Source organism: Microtus ochrogaster, unplaced genomic scaffold (genome assembly GCF_000317375.1).
Source record: "Microtus ochrogaster isolate Prairie Vole_2 unplaced genomic scaffold, MicOch1.0 UNK40, whole genome shotgun sequence".
NCBI classification, from domain to species: domain Eukaryota; kingdom Metazoa; phylum Chordata; class Mammalia; order Rodentia; family Cricetidae; genus Microtus; species Microtus ochrogaster.
The window spans coordinates 2,153,700-2,176,077 of NW_004949138.1; the positions used below are offsets into that span (position 1 = coordinate 2,153,700).

The 22,378-nt window shown below is 37.8% G+C and overlaps 1 protein-coding gene across 1 annotated transcript in view; it reads left to right on the top strand.

The window, feature by feature from the left end:
- Window positions 1-22,378, top strand: part of Kcnh8 (potassium voltage-gated channel subfamily H member 8) — a 484,346-nt gene that overhangs the window by 147,265 nt on the left and 314,703 nt on the right. Inside the window, exon 2 of the mRNA XM_005368749.3 lies at window positions 19,015-19,248. Coding sequence (XP_005368806.1) covers window positions 19,015-19,248 — 234 coding nt within the window. The remainder of the gene's footprint in view (window positions 1-19,014; window positions 19,249-22,378) is intronic.

Sequence of the window (22,378 nt, forward strand, 5' to 3'; positions counted from 1 at the left end):
AATATGGCAGATGGATGTGTTCCACTTTGCAGATTTTGGAAAATTAAAATATGTATACCACACCATTAACACTTATTCCGGTTTTCAATTAGCAACTGACTTGAGCTCAGAAAAGGCTGATTCAGTAATCATTCATTTGTTAGAAGCTATGGCCATAATGGTTATACTTGTACAAATAAAGACAGATAATGATACATGTATATATCTCTACTTAAAAATCAAAACTGGCTTTGGAGTTGGACAATGGGTATCCTCTAAATACAAGTATGTTGTTAAAAAAATTCCGTTTGTGTCTCATATCAGGAGCCATCTGGTATAGGACAGAAGTAAGAAAGAATTTTAGAAAAATTTTATTTTTCTGCATACCTATTTTGTCTATATTGTATCTTGTATTGAATATATGTCTATATGAATAATATTTAAGTTTTCCACAATGAACAATAGATTTTCCTGTAGTAATCTTTGAAGTTTCCAGGAAGAAGATGGGACCCCACAACAATGACTCTACCTGATATGATATCATAATGCTGATAGTGCTATTATAAGACCTATTTGGGGTACCAACCACTCAAGATAGTTTCAATTTGGTTAGCTGAATTTCTGCACCTTCTTACAACTTTCTGGCCATAATTCCAAATAGGAACTTAAGAAAAACCCTATTGACTACTCAGAGACTATTTGTAATTATACTAGGCAATAATCTTTAAACTTAATCATCATTTTAATTTTACAGGCTCCCATAAAAAGAACGTCACCCCCATGACAACTGAAGTAATTTTAGAAGGCAACAGCCCTTCTCCTGACAAAGTTTTTCCTCATTTTTAGGGACACTCACTGATTCTGGCATAAGCTGGCAAGCACATTATAGAACCACACAGAACAAATAAAGATGGTAGCTTGACTTCCTGATCCTCCCAGACTTGACCTTCGTCTATAGTTCTAGGAACTGTGCTAGTTATTAAAAGCCCTTTCAGGAAGCAAAGAAAATCAAAAAAATCAAGGATTTATTATTCAGAATGGTGATGTAGGATTTCCTTTTATATACTGTGATTACCATTAATGAATAAAGAAACTACTTTAGACTATAGCAGGGTAGGAATTACATAGGTAGGGAAAACTAAACTGAATGCTGGGAGAAAGAAGGGTGTAGTCTGGAAAAAGTCATGCATTCCTGCCAGAGACAGATGCTGCTTGGAATCTTGCCAGTAAGAAAAAGCCACATGGCAATACACATATTACTAGAAATGGGTTAAATTAAGATATACGAGTTAGCCAATAAGTAGTTTCTGTGTGGTTATTTTGGTTCTGGGCAGCTGGGATGAACAAGCAATCTCCTCCTACAGAAGGGAATAATTCAAGCTTTAGAACTCCAGAAGAGACATCTGCAAAGACGGTGTGCTCTTCCAAGGAATATGACTTGATCATTTCCCCTTGGAGTACATGGTTTTACCATTTAGAGAGAGGAAAGATTTGCCAGGCAGTGGTGGTGCACACCTTTAATCTCAGTACTCAGGAGGCAGAGGCAGGCTGATCTCTGTGAGTTCGAGGTGAGCCTGGTCTACAAGAGCAAGTTCCAGGACAGACTCCAAAGCTACAAAGAAACCATGTCTCAAAAAACTAAAAGAAAAAAAAGCAAAAGGAAAGCTTTATTTTTACTTTTAAGTATGTGAATGTTTATGTGGCTGTGTGCACATGAGTGCAAGTATAGGCAGAAGAGAGGGGAAGCCATTGTTGCCCCTGGAACTGGAATTACAGACTGCTGTGAGTGGTCAGACATTTTTGTTGAGAAAAGAACTCAGGCCATCTGCAAAACCGGCAAGCACTCTTAACTGCTCAGCCATCTTTCTTCCTCCATGGTCTTAATTGTCTTCTTTTATTTTATGTGCATTGGTGTTTTACCATGTATGCATGTTTGCATGTATGTGCATATATGTGTGTGTGTGTGTGTGTGTGTGTGTGTGTGTGTGTACACGCATGCGTGTGTGTGTGCTATGTGGGTAGAGGAGCTCACAGAAACCAAAAGAGGATATCAGGTCCTCTGAAATTGGTACTGTAAATTTCATCATTCACCATGTCTGTGCTGAGAACTGAACCAAGGTTCTATGCAAGAACAGGCAGTTCCTATAACTGTTGAGCCATCTCTCTTGCCACTATGGTCTTAGATTTTGTGTCTTGTTTCAACTGTTGGTCCTAGGCTCCAGGCTTTGAAAAGTCTAGGTTAACATATGTGAGGTAAAGTACAAGTGAACTAAAGCAACCAGAGCAGATGAACGGGATGAGGATGCGCTTGGACATGCTTGGACACTGGGTTAGTGACAAGGAGCTCCTAGTTGGATCTGGCTTAGTTCCATGTAGCTTTCGTCTGCTTAACTTGGAGACATCATACCCACTAAGATCATTTAATTTGCTATTTAGCATTGATAGGCTATTCAATTTGTCTGAGCTAAAGACCCTTTATCTACAGAGACACCCTGAGATACTGTGCCAAGGCCAGAATTTCAGAACAGTCTGATGGCCAGAGTGCCTTGTTTCCCAGGGCTTCTTATTCTCCCTATATCTGTGAATGACTTGGCTCCCTCCCACTCAGCCCATTTCATCAGTGTTAGCACTTGCCTCTGGGGGCTTATTTATTAGAGATGATATTCTTCTTGCTTTCTTCTTTCTCATAAAGTCCTACAGACCTGTTTTCTGCAGGCTTCCCCTCTGTCACACTTTTGTTTTTTCTCTGCTTTTTTTAACTGCAGGAGACTAAAGACCATTATCACGACTACTGAATATCTGTAATTAGCAAATTAGTTTAGACCCATGCTGACTGCTGGAATTCACTTAGTATTAGGCCTTATAAAGGCACCCATCTTTTTTATTTAAGTTAAATTTTTCACTATGGACCAGGAAAGACTTGCAGTGGACAGGTGAGGCTCTGGAAAATGCTGCCAAGATATGAAAATCACTTGAATACCATTAGTTCTGCAGAATACAATCAAAACTGAAATGAGAAAAATGTCAATCTTCAAGTGTGCATTGAACACTTATTTGTAAATATGGGCTGCATAAATTTAAATTTAAAGTCATTTATAAGGACAAAATAATTTAAATCACTAACAAACATATGGCAAAAGTAATCACTTTTTATCTCTACCAGTATTGCAAGTAAGAAGTCTGTCCTTAGTATTTTTAAAATTAAAAGGTAATACTTGTTGAATTAAACATAATTGCCAGCAAGAGCTTGATTGTACTGCATGAGGACCGAGGGATGAGTTAAATTAAATATTTGGAGAATATGGGTATTCAATATGTGGTTGGTTTCATTTTCTATATTTTATTTAATTTGTTTTTCAGTAGTGCAAATAAGACATACAAAAAACACTTGGTTTTCACGGCAAAAATATAATCATGTGGATGGCCTTAACTGTGTTCTTAGATGAGTTTCTAAGAAAACTTGTAGAAAGGTGTAAATTTAAATCAGTTAGGTAATTCTTGATGATTTAGATTAATTTAAAAGGACAAAAACTGACACTGAATGAGACTTGTTCATGGAAAATTTGCATCATCAAATTTACTTCAGCTTTCCATCTTCACCTTTGGGTGAGGCACGCTAATATTTGTGCATCATCCAGTTGTGAGACTACTTTCTCCTCCTCATCCTCCTTTGTAGGAGACAATAAGCTTAGCTTTCCCATGATGCTGTTCAGTAGGGGAGAGTGCAATTTGCAGATATAAAAACACAGGAGTGATACATGTAATATAGATATTTACCTTGTTCTTGTATTGCTGCAACTGTAACAGATTGGTCTGCCCTGTATCAGGCAGCTCTCAGGATCATGTACCAGAGAGCTCCAAAGCAGATGGGAAGAAATTCTCTGACCACTGTGATGAAATGCTTGGCAGCAACAACATAAGGAAACAAAGGGTTTATTTTGGGTCACAGTTTCCACGGGGACAGTCTATCATGGTGGCAAAGGCATGGAGACTGTGGTGGCTTCCTCTGTGGTGCTGGAAGCTTTCAGGTACCATATTTACATCTTGACTAGTCAGGAGCAGGCAGCATGGGTAGAAGCAGAGTCAGTCTCTCTATGCCACTAAAACCTACCTTGTTTGAGTGTCACAATTTCTCATTATCTTTTGAAGACCAAGACTTCAAAAATGTGAGGGATGCTCAAACCACAATTAGCTGTAAAGAGAAATTTTACTTTTATTTCCCAGCAATCCAGACCTAAATAATCACACAAAAACTATATTAATCACAGCACTGTTTGACCAATGACTCAGGCATATTTCTAGTTAGCTCTTACATCTTAAATTGACCCATTTTTATTATCTTATATTTTAGCACTAGGCTTTTGGTTTGTTACCTCCCATCTTGCTTCTTACGTGGCTATATGATTTCTGCCAGACCCCTCCTTCTTTCTCTCATAAATCAGTTTAGTTTTCCCTCATAGCTGTATTTTGCCCTGCCATAGACCAAAGCAACTTCTTTATTACCAATAGTGATAAAACATATTCATAGCATATAGAGGAGAATGCCATATAATCTCTCCTTTTCTGTCTAAATAAAGTTTTTAACTTTAACATAGTAAAATTACATTTTACAATACAGAAATTACAAATCAAGAATTACAGTTACAATATTTAGTCTATTTGTATCTGGCAAAATTAAAGAAAACATCCTATCATCTATCCTATCTTTGTGATTCTAAAGTTGCATATATAATTCTCTTTTATCATAACTAAGGAATATTATAACTATTTGTTTCCTACTTCATCAGAGATCCTAGAAGGTTATACTATTACCTAAGTAAAAAGGAAGTACATTGTAAAGCAACTTCCAAAGTTCTAGAATTGACAGAGACATCCTACTGCCTGGACAGCTACCCAAATTTCTTCTGTTACTTTGGAGCATCCATCTTTAGCCTAGAGACCCATAGTATCTGGCAGACTTCACCATGAAGCAGGAAATTTGAAAGACTGTTTCATTTATATTGGCAACTTGCCAGTTACTCCTCACCCCATGTCCTGAAGAATGCTTGAAAGTTTCTTTCATGAAGCCTGAAGATCAGTCCAACTTTTTATGGCAAGTTCAGCAGTCATTTTCTGTGGGTCCTGCCTGTTCAGTTTATACAGCATACCAAACCAGTCCAGGAAAAAGCAGTTTCCTGCCCAAATGGCTAGCCTTGCCACATTGAAGGCAAATTCCATAACAAGTTTCTTTAATGCCATCAACCTCTCTGAAGTAATTGGTGCTGCCAGAAGCAGCCATGTCTTATTGTTGAGAAAAGTTTAAGTTCTTAAACATTTTAAATGACATATTCTATAGGTCTTATGTCTTGAAAATTATCTAATTGTATATCTCTGTATATCTAGAAAACCTAACTAATGCAACTAAAAGTTTGATTATTATAGATGACTGTGTATTAATATGTATTTATTAATGATACATTTTAAAATGAATTGTATAAACATAATACCTTAAACAAAACTAGAAATATACATATAACAAAATTGAATTTAAATTTGTTTCAATAAACCAAAGTCCATACCAGTGTAAAGTATTTATTTCTATATTTTATCCCCTGCCTTTTCTTTTCAGAAAGAGATTTACTGTGAACATTAACCATGTATAATCAATTGCCTTTATATGAAAACAAACATTTATAAACAATATTTGGGAATTTAGGCATGGTTTTTTAGACCACTTCCAGTTGATTGGGAGCACTGTTTCATAGAGTATCCTGTGTGGTTGGTTCATCTAAGCTAACAGTACTGAAGCTATCTTGGATGTTTGACCACCTGAGCTATTGTTTCAGTGGGGTCTTGTTTTTATCAAACCTAGAAGGTTTGTTTTTATCAAAGCCTAGAAGGAATCCACAGGTTGCCATCCTCTATGGAAACAAACTCAGAACTTCCTTTCCAAAGTAACATATCCTTACAGTCAAATTAAGTCACAATAACTTTAATATATATATATATATATATATATATATTGGTTTAGATTAGCAGCCTGTGCAATGAAATGTCTCTCTGTAGTTAGTTCATTCACTAATAGTCAAAAAATACAAGGAAAATACAATAATATACATTATCCAGACTCTGATTTTCTATCTTTACGTGGCTTAATATGCATATATTTTGCTAATCTATTCCTTTTAAAGAATTTTTATATCATTATTTTATCTATTACTGTATCTACTCCTTCTTTTATCTTTCCCAAGTCTATGTTCATTTATCAAGCATATCATGGCCTGTTCAGAGACTATTTCTTGTCTGAATATGTCTTTACTATGTATCGATACTTCTTTTTTTGACCAGGAGCACTTTTTAAAATGCTAAGCATACATGGCTAAACACTGAGGCTGTAGCTTTTGACTCCACCCTATCCAACATGGTGGAGATACATTCATTGCAGCTATACAAGCCATGCTCACCACCCCAGCTCCAGGGATACAGCAGGTTATGTCACCAGTAAACAACTTGTGGCACTCTGCTCACAAACTCTATTTAAGTGCTCTGTAGGAGGACTCCCAAAGGAGCCAGAGCTATTCATGCCAAAGGAAGCAAGTTCAGCGTGAACCAGAAAGCTCTCTTTCAAAGAAGCTATGCTTCTGCGTGTGACCAGCAAATAGAGCCTACCTGAAAAAAATGTGACTACCAAGAAGCTTCAACTGACTTCTATTTTTTTGGGTCCAGTAGCTCCCCTTTTCAAGATTTTTTTAGGCTTTATGTGGGTTTAGTGCACTGGACACTATAATGTAAATGGAGCCTGTGCTTTTGTTTCCCATCCACCTAGACCCAAATAATCACACAGAAACTATTCTAATTACAACACTATTCAACCAATGCCTCAGGCATATTTCTGGCCAGCTTGTACATCTTAAATTAACCCAGTTTCATTATTTTATATCTTAGCATGAGGCTTGCGTGTTGGGACCGTTTGGAGTGCTGGTCTCCAGCTGCTCTTCCCCCCTAGTGATTTGAGCTTCCGAGAGCTGTGTCAAAGTTGTTTACCAAGCCTGCTTCCTGAGTGTGCATTGCCCTGACCTTGATCGATGATCAGGCTATGAGGTCTTCACTTGTTGACCTACCTGGCTGGGTTAGGTATAAAAACCTGTTGGCCCACCTGGCTGTGTTAGGTATAAAACCTCTGTGGTGCTGTTCAATAAAGAAGCAACTAGAGAGGTGTATGCATGATTAATCCTCACGTCCTTTGCTGGGTTTTAGTTCCAGGCTGTAGTTTGCTACCTCGCATCTTGCTTCTTGGGTGGTGACAGGCATCTGCCTGAGTCCATCTTCCTTCTCCCTGCATTCAGCTTAGTTTTCTCTCCTAGTTATACTCTGCCCTGCCATAGACCAAAGCAACATTATTAACCAATGGTTAAAAAAAAAAAAATTCACAGCATACAGAGGGGAATCCCACATCAATTAACCCATTCAGAAACCCAACAAATCCTTGATGATTCCAGAATGCATTTTTCCCATACACATGGTTTTCTTCATTCAATAGTTGTGCCAGGTAACTTTGGGCATATAGAAGACAGGATTTTGTTTAATATTATTTAGTTTTCTTATTATGATCAATATTTTTCTTTTACTTTTATGTTTTTAGGTTTATTTTTATTATTTTAATAATACAAATTACGTGTGTATGTGTGTCTGTGTGGTATATATCCATGAGTGTAGTGTCCACATAGGGCAGAAGAGGACATCAGATACACTGGAGTTGAAGTTACAGGAAGTTTTGAGGCCTCATGTAGGTACCAGAACTCTCTGAAAGAACAGCCAGTGTTCTTAACCACTCAACCATTTTTTCCTAAAAGAAAATAAAGCTTTGTTTCTTCTCTACCAAGAGCTTTTTAAAGTCAATATGTCAAGATGAAAGCTATAGGCACAAAATAAGTTTCACAGGGTATTTCTGATCATGTTTATTATATAATTTTGTGTGTTTGTTATCTGAGTTTATGTTAGTCTTATAAGTTCCATGCACTAACTGATCACTCACTGGAGCTCCCTGTGGAAAAAAACAAGGTCCTTTTCAAAAGTACCAAGTGCTCTTAATGGTAAGCCAATTCTCTAGCTCCATGATCTCATTTAAAAAGAAAAAGTCTATTATACTTGATTTATGATTAGCAGTAAAATGGAGATTCATGAAAAAACTTTGCACTCCAAATTGAAGTCCTTTCATAAAGACTAGTGTGAATTAAGTTTCTTTTCACTAATGTTCCACAAGAAAAAGGATTGGATGGGATGCAATAATAGGTATATTAGTGTGCACTTACTCATAATAGTAATAATAGTAATATCTTTTCCCATTTAGTATGCTTTCTTTTTGCCTTATTGACTCTGTTCTTTGCTTTACAGAACATTCTCAGTTTCAGTAGGTCCCATTTATTTATTGTTGCTCTCAGTGTCTATGCTACTGGAGTTATATTTAGGAAGTGGTCACCTGTGCCCATGCATTGAAGGCTACTTCCCACTTCCTCTTCTATCAGATTCAGTGTGGTCAGATTTATATTGACGTCTTTAGTCCACTTGGACTTGAGTTTTGTGCATAGGCATAGATATGGACCTATTTTCATTCTTCTACATGTTGACATCCAGTTATACCAGTACCATTTGTTGAAGATTCTTTCTTTTTTCCAGTGTATAGTTTTAGCTTCTTTGTCAAAAACAGGTGTTCATAGGTATGTGGAATAATATCTACATCTTCGATTTGATTCCAGTGGTCAATCTCCCTGTTTTTATGCCAGTACCAAACTGTTTTCATTACTGTAGCTGCATCATAGAGCTTGATTTCAGGGACAGTGATGAATGACTCCAAAAGTTTCTTTATTGTTCATGATTGTTTTGGCTATTCTGGGTTATTTGTTTTTCCATATGAAGTTGATTATTGTTCTTTCAAGGTTTGTGAAGAATTGTGTTGGGATTTCAATTGGGACTGCATTTAATCTATAGATCACTTTTGGTCGGATTATCACTTTTATTATGTTGATCCAAGAGCATGGGAGACCTTATCTTTCCATTTTCTAGCATCTTCTTCAATTTCTTTCATTAAAGACTTAAAGTTCTTGTTGAACAGGCTTTTACTTCAAGACCATGATTGGTACATCCACTGAGACAGTTTACCTGAGCTAATGGAAGCTCACCAACTCCAGCTAGACAGGCAAAGAAATAGCATAGGTCCAAACTAGTCCCTCTGATTGTGGATGACTGTTATATGGCTGGGGCAAACTGCGGGGTCACTGGCAGCAGCACCAGGATGTATCCCTACTGCTTGTACTGGCTTTTTGGAAACCTATTCCCTTTGGATGGATACCTTACTCAACCTAGGTATAGTAGGAACGACCTTGGACCTTGCCCAAAGCAATATTCTTTACCCTCTCTGAGGAATAGATGGGAGGTGGGATGGGGGTTATGAGGAGAACCTGGGAGGGGGGGGGAAGGAGTGGGAACTGGAATTGGTATATAGAATGAAAAAAATAGTTTGTTTTCTTTTTAAAAAATAATAACAAAAGGAGTTGAAATGGGAAAAAAGGAGTTTTCAGTAACAAAAAATAACAGTAAATGTGAGGTTGAGATTACTTTTGATGTATTATTTATAGACAACTTACATTAGCATAAATTCTTGTATATTGTTATAAATTCAAATTATATTTGTCATATTGAATATACTCCTATTTCTGTTTCCAATATTTGTACACCTATGCAAAGTTATTTTGTCATATTGTTTTCATGCATGTTTTTACCTCTTAAGACATTTTATATGTTGATACAACTTTAGGATATATTTGTCATCTTGCACTATACATTTCTACTACTGATCAAGACACTTATATATTGTTTATATTTTGAGGTTATTGTCCTCATTTGCTGCACATTTGTAAAGATTGTTTAATTCTTTTAATATGAAACCTTAATCTTTAAAAGTATACAGGTATATAGGTCATCCATGTTTGTCATATTTATAGTTAATCTAATTAGGTTCTTTAGATGCATAGAAATTGCATTCCACATAGATAGGTAATCTTCAAACACTTCAAACAACTGTGGAATATGACATTTAAATAATAGGATTCTGTTGATGTGAGGCATGATTGCTTCTGGCAGCACTGATCTATTTCTGAGAGAATGTTGGGCACCAAAGACACTCCACTTGGAGCTTGTTTTCTTCTTGACAAAACTGGACTTTGGGCCATGAACTTCCCCTCCCTTGACCATTAACAAAGTGCATGGCATCCAGACTGGACAAGCAGGATACAAGCAAAAAGACTGCCAAACCTTGCCAGGACAGAGTAAGATGGTCTTTAAATTTTTTCCTACCTCGGAAAATGGTCTGTCAGTTACTCTATGCCTTAGCCAAAGCTGTTTGCCCCAATGTTGCAAATGAGACATTTGGTGATTGCCCAGGTAGCCAGTTGTCTCTGTTCTTTCTTGCACCATTTGCAAGTTACTTGATTGTACTTCCTGTTTACTCAAGTAGTATTGTTTCCTTTCTTGGGTCTTTTTTGTTTGTTTGTTCATTCTTTTGTGTGCCTGTTTTTTTTCCGTTTATTTATTTATTAAATATTTATATCTCTTCCCCGCCACCTCCTCCCATTTCCCTCCCCCTCCCCCAATCAAATTCCTCTCCCTTGTCAGCCAATGGAGCTATCAGGGTTCCCTGCCCAGTGGGAAGTCCAAGGACCACCCACCTCCATCCAGGTCTAGTAAGGTGAGCATCCAAACTGCCTAGGCTCCCACAAAGCCAGTATGTGCAGTAGGATCAAAAACCCATTGCCATTGTTCTTGAGTTCTCAGTAGTCCTCATTGTCCACTATGTTCAGCGAGTCCGGTTTTATCCCAGGTGTTTTCAGACCCAGGCCAGCTGGCCTTGGTGAATTCCCGATAGAACATCCCCATTGTCTCAGTGTGTGGGTGCACCCCTCGCGGTCCTGAGTTCCATGCTCGTACTCTCTCTCCTTCTGCTCCTGATTTGGACCTTGAGATTTCTGTCTGGTGCAGAACTTTCTTGGGTCTTTGATGAGGTTGAAGACTAGATATTCATAGTTCCTTTCCTTTCATGACTAGGTCAAGCCATTATTAAATTAATAATTATACTCCTTAGGATAGGATAACTATTGACATATTTAGCATATGCAGAGGACTATGTATCACCACTCTTTCTGTGAGTTTATCCCTAGATAAATAAACCTTTGTTATACTCCATTCTGGTCTAGTATGGAACTCTTTTTTTACACCAATAAGATGCTTATTATACAGATTCTATATGCTGATAACTTTATTAGAGTTGTGATTATATTAATAAATTAATTACATTAAACATACATCCACATGGCAGAGTATAAATAGTCATAACAGTTTTAGAAAAGTGTGAAGATGTTGAAATACATCATTTTGTTCAAAAGTTTAATTATGGTATTTTTTTCAAAGATTTATTTCTTTTTATTTATTTGCCAAATATTAGTGTTTTACCTAAATATATGGAAGTGTGTGCCTAGTGCCCATGGAGACCAGAAGAAGGTGCTAAGTGTCTTGAAACTGAAATTATAGATGACTGTGATCTGCTGTGCTTGTGCTAGAAACAAATCTGAGTCCTCTGAAAGAACAATACTCTTACCCACTGGGCCATTTCTACAACCCCATTATTTAGAATATTTAAAATGTCTTTTAAATAGTTTATTTTTATTATTGCTGTTATTAATCAGGATCATAATCACACTTTATTTTAAGTAATGTGTTTTCAATCATTCCAGTAAATAATAAGGTTTATAAGATATTTTTCAAGAGATATTACATTGTTACAGTATGTAAAAGTTGGATATGATACCCAACGAGACAGTTTTCTTTCCTTTTGTTTTCCTGAGCCACCTGAGCCCTACCCTAGCCATCTACTATTACTAGGTTCTTATATACTTCTTTTAATTATTAATTATTGTTATTATTATGTATATGATGTATTATAGACCAGCACATCATATGGTTTGTGTTTGTGTATGCATGTGTGTGTATGGATTAGAGATACCCTCTATGAGTCAATTCTCTCTTTCCACTTTTATATGGATTCTGAGGCTCAAACTGAAGTCATCAATCAGGTTTGTGCTAAGTGCTTTGACACCTTGGCTCATCTCTCTGGCCAGCCACTAGGTGCTTACAGCTCTTTTTGATGTTATTCTGAAGGACCTTCTCATCATTTTATGCATGCGAGATTTTGTTTTGTTTCAATTCATTTCTGAATTTCTTGGAGGAGTCAGCTGAGGGTGCTGCTCAAGACACCCAGTGGCTTACTGAGGGCATTTTTGTGTTTGTCTGTCTATGTGTTTGTTTGTTGGAAAGCAGGAAACAATGTTTTCTCATAACAAATACAGTTACTGCTTTCCACTCCACCTCAGCAATCAAGTGCTAGCTGTGAGATTTAGTGTTACAGAGTTTTTTCTAGTATTGGTCTTTCTGGAGTAAAAGCGCCTTTAAATATTAAATTATAAATGAGTGACGAAAGCCAGCACTACAACATTGTGAAGCATGACATTGGGGAGCAAATTAAGTGTAAGAACTGTGAGAACCCCCGTTACAAACTTCTCATCTGTTTTTTTTTTTTAAATAATACTAGGAAAGCCATCAAATGTAAGTAATTTCTAAATTTAAACAGAATATCTTGAGAACTTTAGCTTGTCACGAAGATCATTAATATGCCATCATTCTTTGCACGGCAAACTGAAGTCAACACAAAACACAAAGATGATTGCAATTTTCTAATGTCATAGACATTCTATCTGCAGCAATAAAGTGGTCTCCCACTATAACTGTATTCAGTGTCACCAAGGACACACAAGCTGCCTTGATTGAACTCTTATACAAGGCTAATTTTTTTTCTTTTTCTTTTTTTTCTTACTTGAAACAGAGTCTTATGTACTCCAGGCTGACTTTCAACTATCTGTGTAGTCAAGCTTTTCACCTGTTGCTTCCACCTACTGAGTGGTGAGCTAATGATATCCAATTTATTGCAGCACTGGAGTTTGAACCCAGGACTTTCTGCATGCTAGAAAAACATGCTACCAGTTGAGCTACTGTGGCAGGTACTTTCTGCATGCTAGAAGAGCATGCTACCAGCTGAGCTATTGTGGCAGGTACTTTCCTTGTTGCTATGACAAAATACTTGACCCGAGCAACTTAAGGAAGGAAAGGCTTATTTTGTTTATTTTGTCACAGCAAGGAAGGCATGGCAATGGAGAGCGAGGTGGGAGGCAGACCGATGGTGTTTTTTTAGCTAGTATTTTTTTTAATTAGTCTTAGACCCATCCCATCAGATGGTACCCCCACATTTAAGGTGGGCCTTCTTAATTCATACAATCTATTCTAGAAAACCTTCACAGACATTCCTAGAGGTTTCTTTCCAAGGTGAACTTAGACCCTGTCAAGGTGTCAATCAATGTAAAACATCAAAGCTGGTGCGTGGGCAATTCAGGAAAGGAGTTAAATGCCTATGTTTGCTTGTTGGCCTTTACAGGAAAATGAGGGCTAGCAGATTTGAATCTGCCCTTCTTCCTCCTCTGCAGGTTATGTTAATACAAGTATTTGAAGATGAAACACAAAGTTTAGCCTTAATAGAGAGCTAGTATCAAAGACATTCCTCAGAGATGGAGAGTTGGACCATGAAAATCTGTACTTACTGGCAGAAAGCATTAAGGGCATAGATTCCCTTTCAATGAAACTACCATCTACCAATGATTCTTGTTGCTTTGGCTAGCTCTGTGGTGTGCATTTGAGTAATCAATGCATTAAGTGGGATTGTTACTATCTTTAAATATTTGAAGCTATAGGGAAAGATTGATGGTTCTGCCTATCCTCCTTGAACATCCTCTAGTCTACCTAGAATTGTAATTCTCCAGCCTGCATCAGGAAGGTTGCACTAAACCAAACATTTAGAAAGAGATGTAAAACAAACCAATACTTCTTCCTGAAGTTTCATTTGACCTTAAACATTGGCAGGGACATATGAAAATGAAGTTAAAAACCTTTGAATGACCACAAATATATTAAAAATTCTGATGAATGTTTAATATAAGAATGCTAAACCGTATTGAATTTAAGACTATGGTTCCGTGTTCCTTGGAATATACACTTACTGGCTTTTGCCATAAGGAAGGTACTTTTCAGTAGGAACACTTTAGAAATATTATGTTGTACAAGGAAAGTGAATGAGACTGAAAATGAGATCATTTGAATAACAAGTGTATTTGTCTGCTTTCTATGAGACTCTGTAGTTCATCTATGCAAAGTATTTTGAAGCAAAGGAAGCCAGTGGTTTCCATAGTTTTAAAGTGTTGACTTTCTGGAAGAGATAACAAAGGCAACTGAAAGATCCAGACTTACTTATGTGATATCATCAATATATAATGTCTTTTTTTAAATGACTTTGGCTCAGAAACTGGGAGAAGTAAAACGTTTTCATCAGTTTATGCATGTCAGTCTGGGGAGACGCTCAATGGTTACTGTTTGTGCAAGTTTGAGAAAGAGCTAGGACCTCCAGAAACCAAATAAGTGCTTTGTGGCTGTGGCGACTAGCCCGCAACTCCAGCCTCTAAAGCTGGAGCCAGGAGATTCCTAGAGAAAGTTGTCTCAAGAGATTAGCCATATCAGCAACCTTGGCTCAGTCAATAAGATGAAAAAACCCTGGAGGAAGACTCCCAACATTAACCTCATGTCTCCATATGTGTGAACATACATGGCTATATACACCCAAACACATGTAACCCTTCACCTGAAAATATGCAAAACACACACACCACAAAAAAAAAAAAAAGGAAAAAGACAAATGATTACTCATTCTGCCTGGTGAAGAGAAAACTGCTGCTTTTCAGTAAAAACTCACGATACTGTAAAAACAACATACCATACAGATTTAATTCTAATATTTAGACTTGGGTCTTGGTTAGAGAATGAAAGTTTATCATAACTAATTTTTTATTATCTTAAAGTAGAGAAAGTGACCAATGACAAGTTCATACAATACTTGCCTTCTCTGCTTCCCATCTTTTATTGCTCTGCATTCCTTTTGACTTGGGAACAAAGAGTTATCCATCTTCATTTGATGGGAAGTAGTATTGTGCTTTGAAGGTCAGACTGAAATAGCCTGGCCATTTAGCAAACACCAGATTCTACCTGCTGCTCTGCAAACGCTTTCTGCTACAAGGCATTCAGAACTGTAGTCAACAACTGCTCTGAAAATGGATTGTGTGATTTACTGTCACTTTCCAGCCAGAAACACAGAAAATGGTGACCTAAAACCAGCAGAGAAAAGCACTGTAACTTTCAGATGCACATTCCATGTGCATAATTGATTCCTGGAAAGGTTATTACCCCGAGCCTGTGTGCGCATAGAGCTACGGCAGTGATGAGTTCCTAACCACTAAGGCCCTGACTTTGTTTTACATAATTCTAAAGCAAATGCCAGGCTTCTTTGGGAATTCTAGGATTGGCATTTGGAAAAGCAATTGTTCCAGAGTAGATAGCAAGGTGAAGGAACAACACTTTCCAAACAGAAGAACCACTCGTGTGGCCAGTACACTAAGCTTTCCAAAGCACAGACAGCCACTTCATTCCCTTTGGAATTAAAATGCAATTAGATATTGAGGACAAGTGCTAAATATAAACAGAGAAGGCCAAGTATATTCCTTTCTTTCTGTTTTGTTTTTGTGGCATATTTGCAGGAAGAATTAGCTACTCAAACACACTAGAATCCTTAATTGAAACACAGATCCAATGGCTTGGTAATACCTCATCATCTTTTCAGCTTATTAGAACTTTAAAGCACTGTTCTTTTCTTATATTTGCAAGCAATTGCAAAGACGATATGTGAATTAATTTAAAGAATATGCCATTAAGAGAAATGGAGAGCCAAATAATATTGCATATAAGGTAAAATGAGGAAAAGGATTATATGTTTGTTCTAGTTGGCTTCAGCTGCCAACATAACAGCCCAGATTCATGTACTGAAAGCAGAATCCATAACTGAGGAATTTCTGTTATCAGATTAGCCTATGGGGTACTGTCTTGATTGTTCACTGGTGGAGGAAGGCCCGCTCACTTAAGGCAGCACCATCCTGAACTAAGCATGAGCCAGCAAGTGAGCCAGCTAGTTATGATGTTACATGGTTTCTGCTTTAATTTCTGCCTTGGTATACCTCAATGATGGATTATGACCCAAAAGTGTAAGTCAAATAAACCCTTTCCTCTCCAAATTGACTTTGGAGAGACTGATTTTTATCACAGCAACAGAAAGGAAATGTGAGCAATGTGACCAATGTTGGATAAGGGAGAATAAATAATAAACAAGGAGAAGGTGAAAATAAGGATTATTATAAACATTCCGGTTATGAGTTTCTTATTTCAGAGAGAAAAGAAACTTAGCACAATGTATAAGCAGGATAAGTTAAATAAAATTAACAGCTTTTAAAAAATATGTTTTATATATATTAAATATGTTTCCCAATTTTTAAAATTTGTAAAAACAAAAGTCACAAAACACAGTAAAGAGAAAGCACAATTTAAAGTGATTAAGAAAAAATTTGGGCAGGTGGTGGTGGCACACACTTTAATCCCAGCACTTGGGAGGCAAAGCCAGGCAGATCTCTGTGAGTTCAAGGGTAGTCTGGTCTACAGAGTGAGTTTCAGAACAGCCAGAACTGTTTCACAGACAAATCCTGTCTCAAAACCAAAACAAAACAAGAAAGGGAAAAGAATGTAGTCTATTAATAATCATGAGTGAATATAATAATCAGGTTAAAGATTCAGGTCTTACTTTTAAAAAAAATTCTGTGTATAGATCATATGCAAGAAGGACTTAAATTATAAGTCTCTGGAAGACAAGAAAGTAGAAAGATGGAGAAAATTTGGCCAGACAAGTGCAGCAAAGCTGCTGACGTCTACAAATAGTGGGCAAACTTGGCTCCAGGAGAAAGGATGATTTCTACCCTCCAGCTCCATCCCTGTTTCCTCCTTACTTCACTGACTTATTCGTGCAGGCATCTGTTCCATGGCAGTGCTTTTCACATTCCATCTTTATCTGTTTTTGTCTTATTTCTAGCTTACAATTTTCAAAGCCTGGGATGTTTACATTCTTAATTCTAGAGGTAATTATTCACTATGTATATTACAGATTCATGGCTTAACATGACATTAACTTAATATTTATAATCATGCATTTCTTCAATGAAATTATAGCATATGAAAACAAAATCATACACTATTCTTATTCACACATTTTCCTCAAGCTGTCCACTGCCCTCGAACTTACTGAAAGGTGAACCTGCGTCTCCTGGCATTTCTGAAGAAAGTCAATAAGTGTCAGAGATCTATTGAAAAAAATCACTTATAAAGTGACAAAAAATGACATTCAAAGTTCCTTCAGGATGTTTGACAACTATGCCAAGCTCAGTTTTCATGTTTTCTAAGCAATCCCCTAATCAAATCTTAAAATAGGGAGGAGGGCACACTAAGGTTTGAGAAGGACTTATCTCCTCTAGACTGAGCTAGGGTTCTACACAGCCAGAAGCATGCTACGGACAGGGTCAAATATAGCTTATTCATTCACACTTTGGACAATGTCCAACATTTAATAGTAAATAAATGATACTGTGAAATGTGAGAGAATTCTTAGTCTAGGATAATCTGTTTCACTCCTGTGGAGCATGTGGTCCAAAAGTTTCCAAACGCTGTTCTCCAGCTCTGGCTCTAAGAGGGGGAAACCAGCTCAGGAATCGATGAACCAAAGATGTCAATACTGTCACTAGGAATGGTACTCTTAGACCAGGACTGCCTGAAGCAAAGCTGAGTGCCTGTTCTGGGAAACAAACTACAGATGCTCAGAACGAGATGGGGACACAATGGCCTGGGTGCTCCGAGTTTATCCCACTGGCCATCGAGAAGTTGCCACAGAACCTCCTTTCTATTGACATGATATATAGCTGCCTGCTGAAAACCTCTTTGAACATGGTGTTTCAAAGTTGACAATATATAAATAATTTTATATAAATCCAGTGGGTACACAGTAGAGTATATGGTAAAACCCAGGTGCATCCCTCTGTGCCCAGAGCTACTTTCTCTAGAGACAAGCACAGATTCTAGATGCTGTAGTAACACTTGCATGTCTGTGTAAGTATGTGTGTAAGTATGAATATATAAATATATAAATATTTTTTATTAAAAATTTCTGCTTCCTCCTCGCCTCCCATTTCTCTCCCCCTTCCCCACTCCTCTCCCCCTCCCTCTCCAGTCCGAAGAGCAGTCAGGGTTCCCTGCCCTGTGGGAAGTCCAAGGTCCTCCCCCTCCAAAATATTTTATACTTAGTATATGTATATATTTTTATGTATTTGTATTTAAGACAATAGTTCCATGTAATAGGATATTGATATTATAATTAAATCTTACTTTTAAATTTACCCTCTTATTCATATATTTTATTATATTTAAAGCCTCCATTTCAGATACTTATGGTTGGTATGTAACATTTGTTTCTTTTGTGAATGAGGGAACGCTTTTATAATCATTTATACTTCCCCCTAAATTCTAGTAATCAACTGGCAAGCATTGGGGATGCTTTGTTTTGAATCTAAGCTCTAGCATGTATTGTTTTTTCCTATAAGTACATTATTCATTCTTAAACATTCATCTCTAAAATTTCCTCCTCCCTCAACCTGGAGTTTCCTCCCTTAGACACAACACACACTTCATGGCTCAGGATCTGCATTTGAGATCATGCAATACAACAAAATGGGTCCAGAGCTCAATTTTCTCAGGCAGCTTAAGGCAAGAGCCACCTTCTGAGGCATCATCCCAACTGCCACATGGAAAGTGAGTGGCTAATACACATATGAGCCACGTCAGAGTCGAACCAGCCCTGCTCCCACAACCCATCCAAGTCTGAGATGGGCACAGTCTTTAGCTCAATGAGCTAAACAGATACCTGAAATTGTGGCTTAAAGAAGAGCTTTAAGTGGCTGAATGTTTTCTTTTTTTTTCCTCCAGATAGCAACTTCATCCTGGCCAATGCCCAGGTGGCAAAAGGTTTCCCCATAGTCTATTGTTCCGATGGCTTCTGTGAGTTGGCTGGGTTTGCACGAACTGAAGTCATGCAGAAGAGCTGCAGTTGCAAGTTTTTGTTTGGTGTGGAGACCAATGAGCAGCTGATGCTTCAGATAGAAAAGTCTCTGGAAGAAAAGATCGAGTTCAAAGGAGAAATTATGTTCTACAAGAAGAATGGTGAGTTGCCTTGCTTTGGCACCTACTGCAGAGGATGAGGTAGCATTGGCTGCTCTATGTCCATTGCGGCTGAGCAGTATTTCATGTAAATATGGTGTTTGGGAGAAATTTCATGGATAACATGGATGATGGCCCTATTTTCATCACTAGAAGCATAAATCAAATGTAACTATAAATGAAAACCAAAACTGTGCTATATCAGTATATGAGCATATACTGAGTAACATCGACATGTTCAAACAAGCTCTGCTGGTACTACTTTATAGACATTTGGAAAGCGTACACACACACAGTTGTGAATAAGTAATTATCCAGGGATGGTTTTCCAAACTTCATACCTTAAGAAATACATGTCAATCTTTGTCAATTAAAGCAGAATTCCCAGGGTTTCCTGTCGGAAGGGAAGTTAATTTAAGGGGCATCATGTAGAGCCATTCTCACTGCAGTCTAAAATTTTCAACACAAAATGGGATGGAGTATAGTAAGTTTTGGGACTAAAAACTCCCAGTGAGGGAACAAAGCCAAGTTGTACTCTGTGAGTGGGTTTTTTTTCTTTGAGCCTCTTCTCAGGAATAGGAAGGACCTAGAACTGGCATAGCGTCTGTGGTGCTAAGATCCCATGTGAGAGTAGAAGTCGCTAGCTTATGGGCCCTGCAAGGACTCTGAAAGGTTACATACTAAGGGAAAATTAGAAGATGTCACCCTTTCATCTTACTAACAGACGTTCATCAGTTTTAGCTGAGTGTATAGATATCAAGTTAGAGAAAATATTTCTAGCCTTCTTTGTAATCGGACATTGCAATGATTTGGGACAATGACACATGAAAAGGAATAACAGAATTTCTAGGGAAAAATCCCTTAAAGTGAAATTATCTTCCCTCCAATTTCTCTTCCCCCTTTGCGTGGTACTTTGGACAGAATTGTCTTGACAAGAGATCATGTTGTGAAGTTATAACCCCTAATGGGGTTGTGTTTTAAGGCTTTAAACTTAGGTGATTAAGACTTAATGGGGCAATCAGGTGAGGCCCTAGTCTACTATGACTCCTGTTCTTATAAGCAGTGGCAAACAGGGATGTGCATTCAGTGCGAAGACTGAGTGAGGAGTGAGGACACTCTACCTCAAAGCTTCTGGCCCCTGGCAGTATTGACACTGCCAACCCTGGGAAGCTGTCCAGGCATTGTAGAGTATCAACAGCACTGTGGCCTCTAGTCCTCAGTATTTAAGGGTACTGAAGTCATTGTCAGGAAAAAAAAAACAGAAAGAAAATTCATCCATCTTTAGACAGTGAGTGTCCTTGGAGGGAGGGCATTTTCTGATCATGCAGACTTAGGACACACAGTCATTGTGACCATTTGGAGAGCACCCCTCCAGGACAAGATGCCCCAGTGCTTTGGCACTAGAACCATAGTTCAGACCATTGTGTTTTCTCAGTGACAATAGAAAATGCCTAAATAGCAAATATGATCAAATGAAAGAATTCTAGCTCTGTGTAATTACACCACAGTGAGAGAAAAGCACCTACGATAAAAGCACATGGGGAAGTCACTGGGGCTGCAGACTGGCAGGGACTGATAAAGCCGCCATCCTGGGGAACAAAGGGAAAAGATATCCTTTGTGCAAAATACCTGCTGACTACAGACTCATCCTTCCTCAGGATGGTGCCTTGTGTAGGTCACTCCACATCTGTTTAGGGTCTTTGTTTTTATGCTTCTTCAAAATTTCCAGGATGCTCCTACTGAGAGACTTGAGCCAAGAGGCATATCTAGGGGAAGAGCAAAGGGTGGAAGCTTTGGAGGTGGTGTTGATCTAAAGTAGGGAGCACATTGTAGAGGCACTATCTAAAATATCTACAAGAATTTCCTGAATCCATTTTCTTAAGTATGCCTATAACCTTGGACAAATGCGAGCGGAAATCATTTATGGCGCCAGTTTTCTCTAAGTAGTCCCTGCATGAAATTGTCTGACATTGTGAACAACTAATTGATCTAATTTTAAGTAATTGGGATTGCCATCTACACTGTGCTGCACCAGAAGCCTGTGTATGAACATCTGTCTCTGCATGCAGCTGGGACTCTGAAAGTACGTGCATTAGTGACTGTCCCGTTCCTAGAGCTCAGGGTCTTGAGTCTTGAGAAACATTTGTCTGCTGGTTGTTCCTTAATGAATGCCTGTGGAAAGAAATGGAAATTGATTCATTAGGGGGATTTATGGATACATAAAGATATGTCTGTATTTCAAATTTAAAAATTATGCTCATGACATAAATGGTCTCCCTTTTCTCATTCAAGAGGCATGTTCTCCTTAATAAGCTCTGTAAATGCCTCCTTCCAGGCAGCTTTTGGCCCATTGATTCATGTCTGATCAGATGCCCCACTGGGCATTTATAACTGAAATGTGTGGCTGGCGATGTTCCCCAAGTGACCTTAATGTCCTCTATCTTGTGGCATCTACAAATATTGTGTGTTCCTTCTTCCTTTATGAGGACACCAATGGTAAAGAAACTTATTTATGCACCCATCCCTCACTCAAAAATAATGAAAATTTGAGCAAAAACACTTGTTCATTTCTTCATGCTTTCACATTTAATAAAAAAAAAAATAGGGTGTGTCCTCTGTCTTTGGTACAAGGTCAGCCTGGCTTGTAGCTTCCCTTCAATGCCACTGAGACAGGGAGAAAGGCTGTTTCAGTCTTCCTAAGAAGCTGTCCAACCAGTTAGCATGTTATATGTGAGGCCATCTCTGGCACTTTCTCAAAGTCACTCAACCCATGGTCAACAAGGTGACACAGGTGCCACTTTAGATATTTTGTCCCATTCTAGCTACTTTGTTATAATATCAAGGCAGTGATTTGTATTTTCTACATATTGCAGAAGGTCATACTGATTGAAACTGGAAGTCTTGGCCACTACATGTTCATCAAAATGTATCTTCTCCTAAGAAACTAATTTCCACAGAGCCAATAACATCATTAGTCGTCCCGGGAAAAAAGAAAAACAGTAGTCAGAAATATAAAAAGTGTCTTAATACAAAAATTGAAGGAAGAAATTCAAATTTTGCATTGTAACTACAAAAAATCCAACTTTCTATCTATCTAGCGTTCTTTATCTAACTTTCTTTTATAATTTTTTTT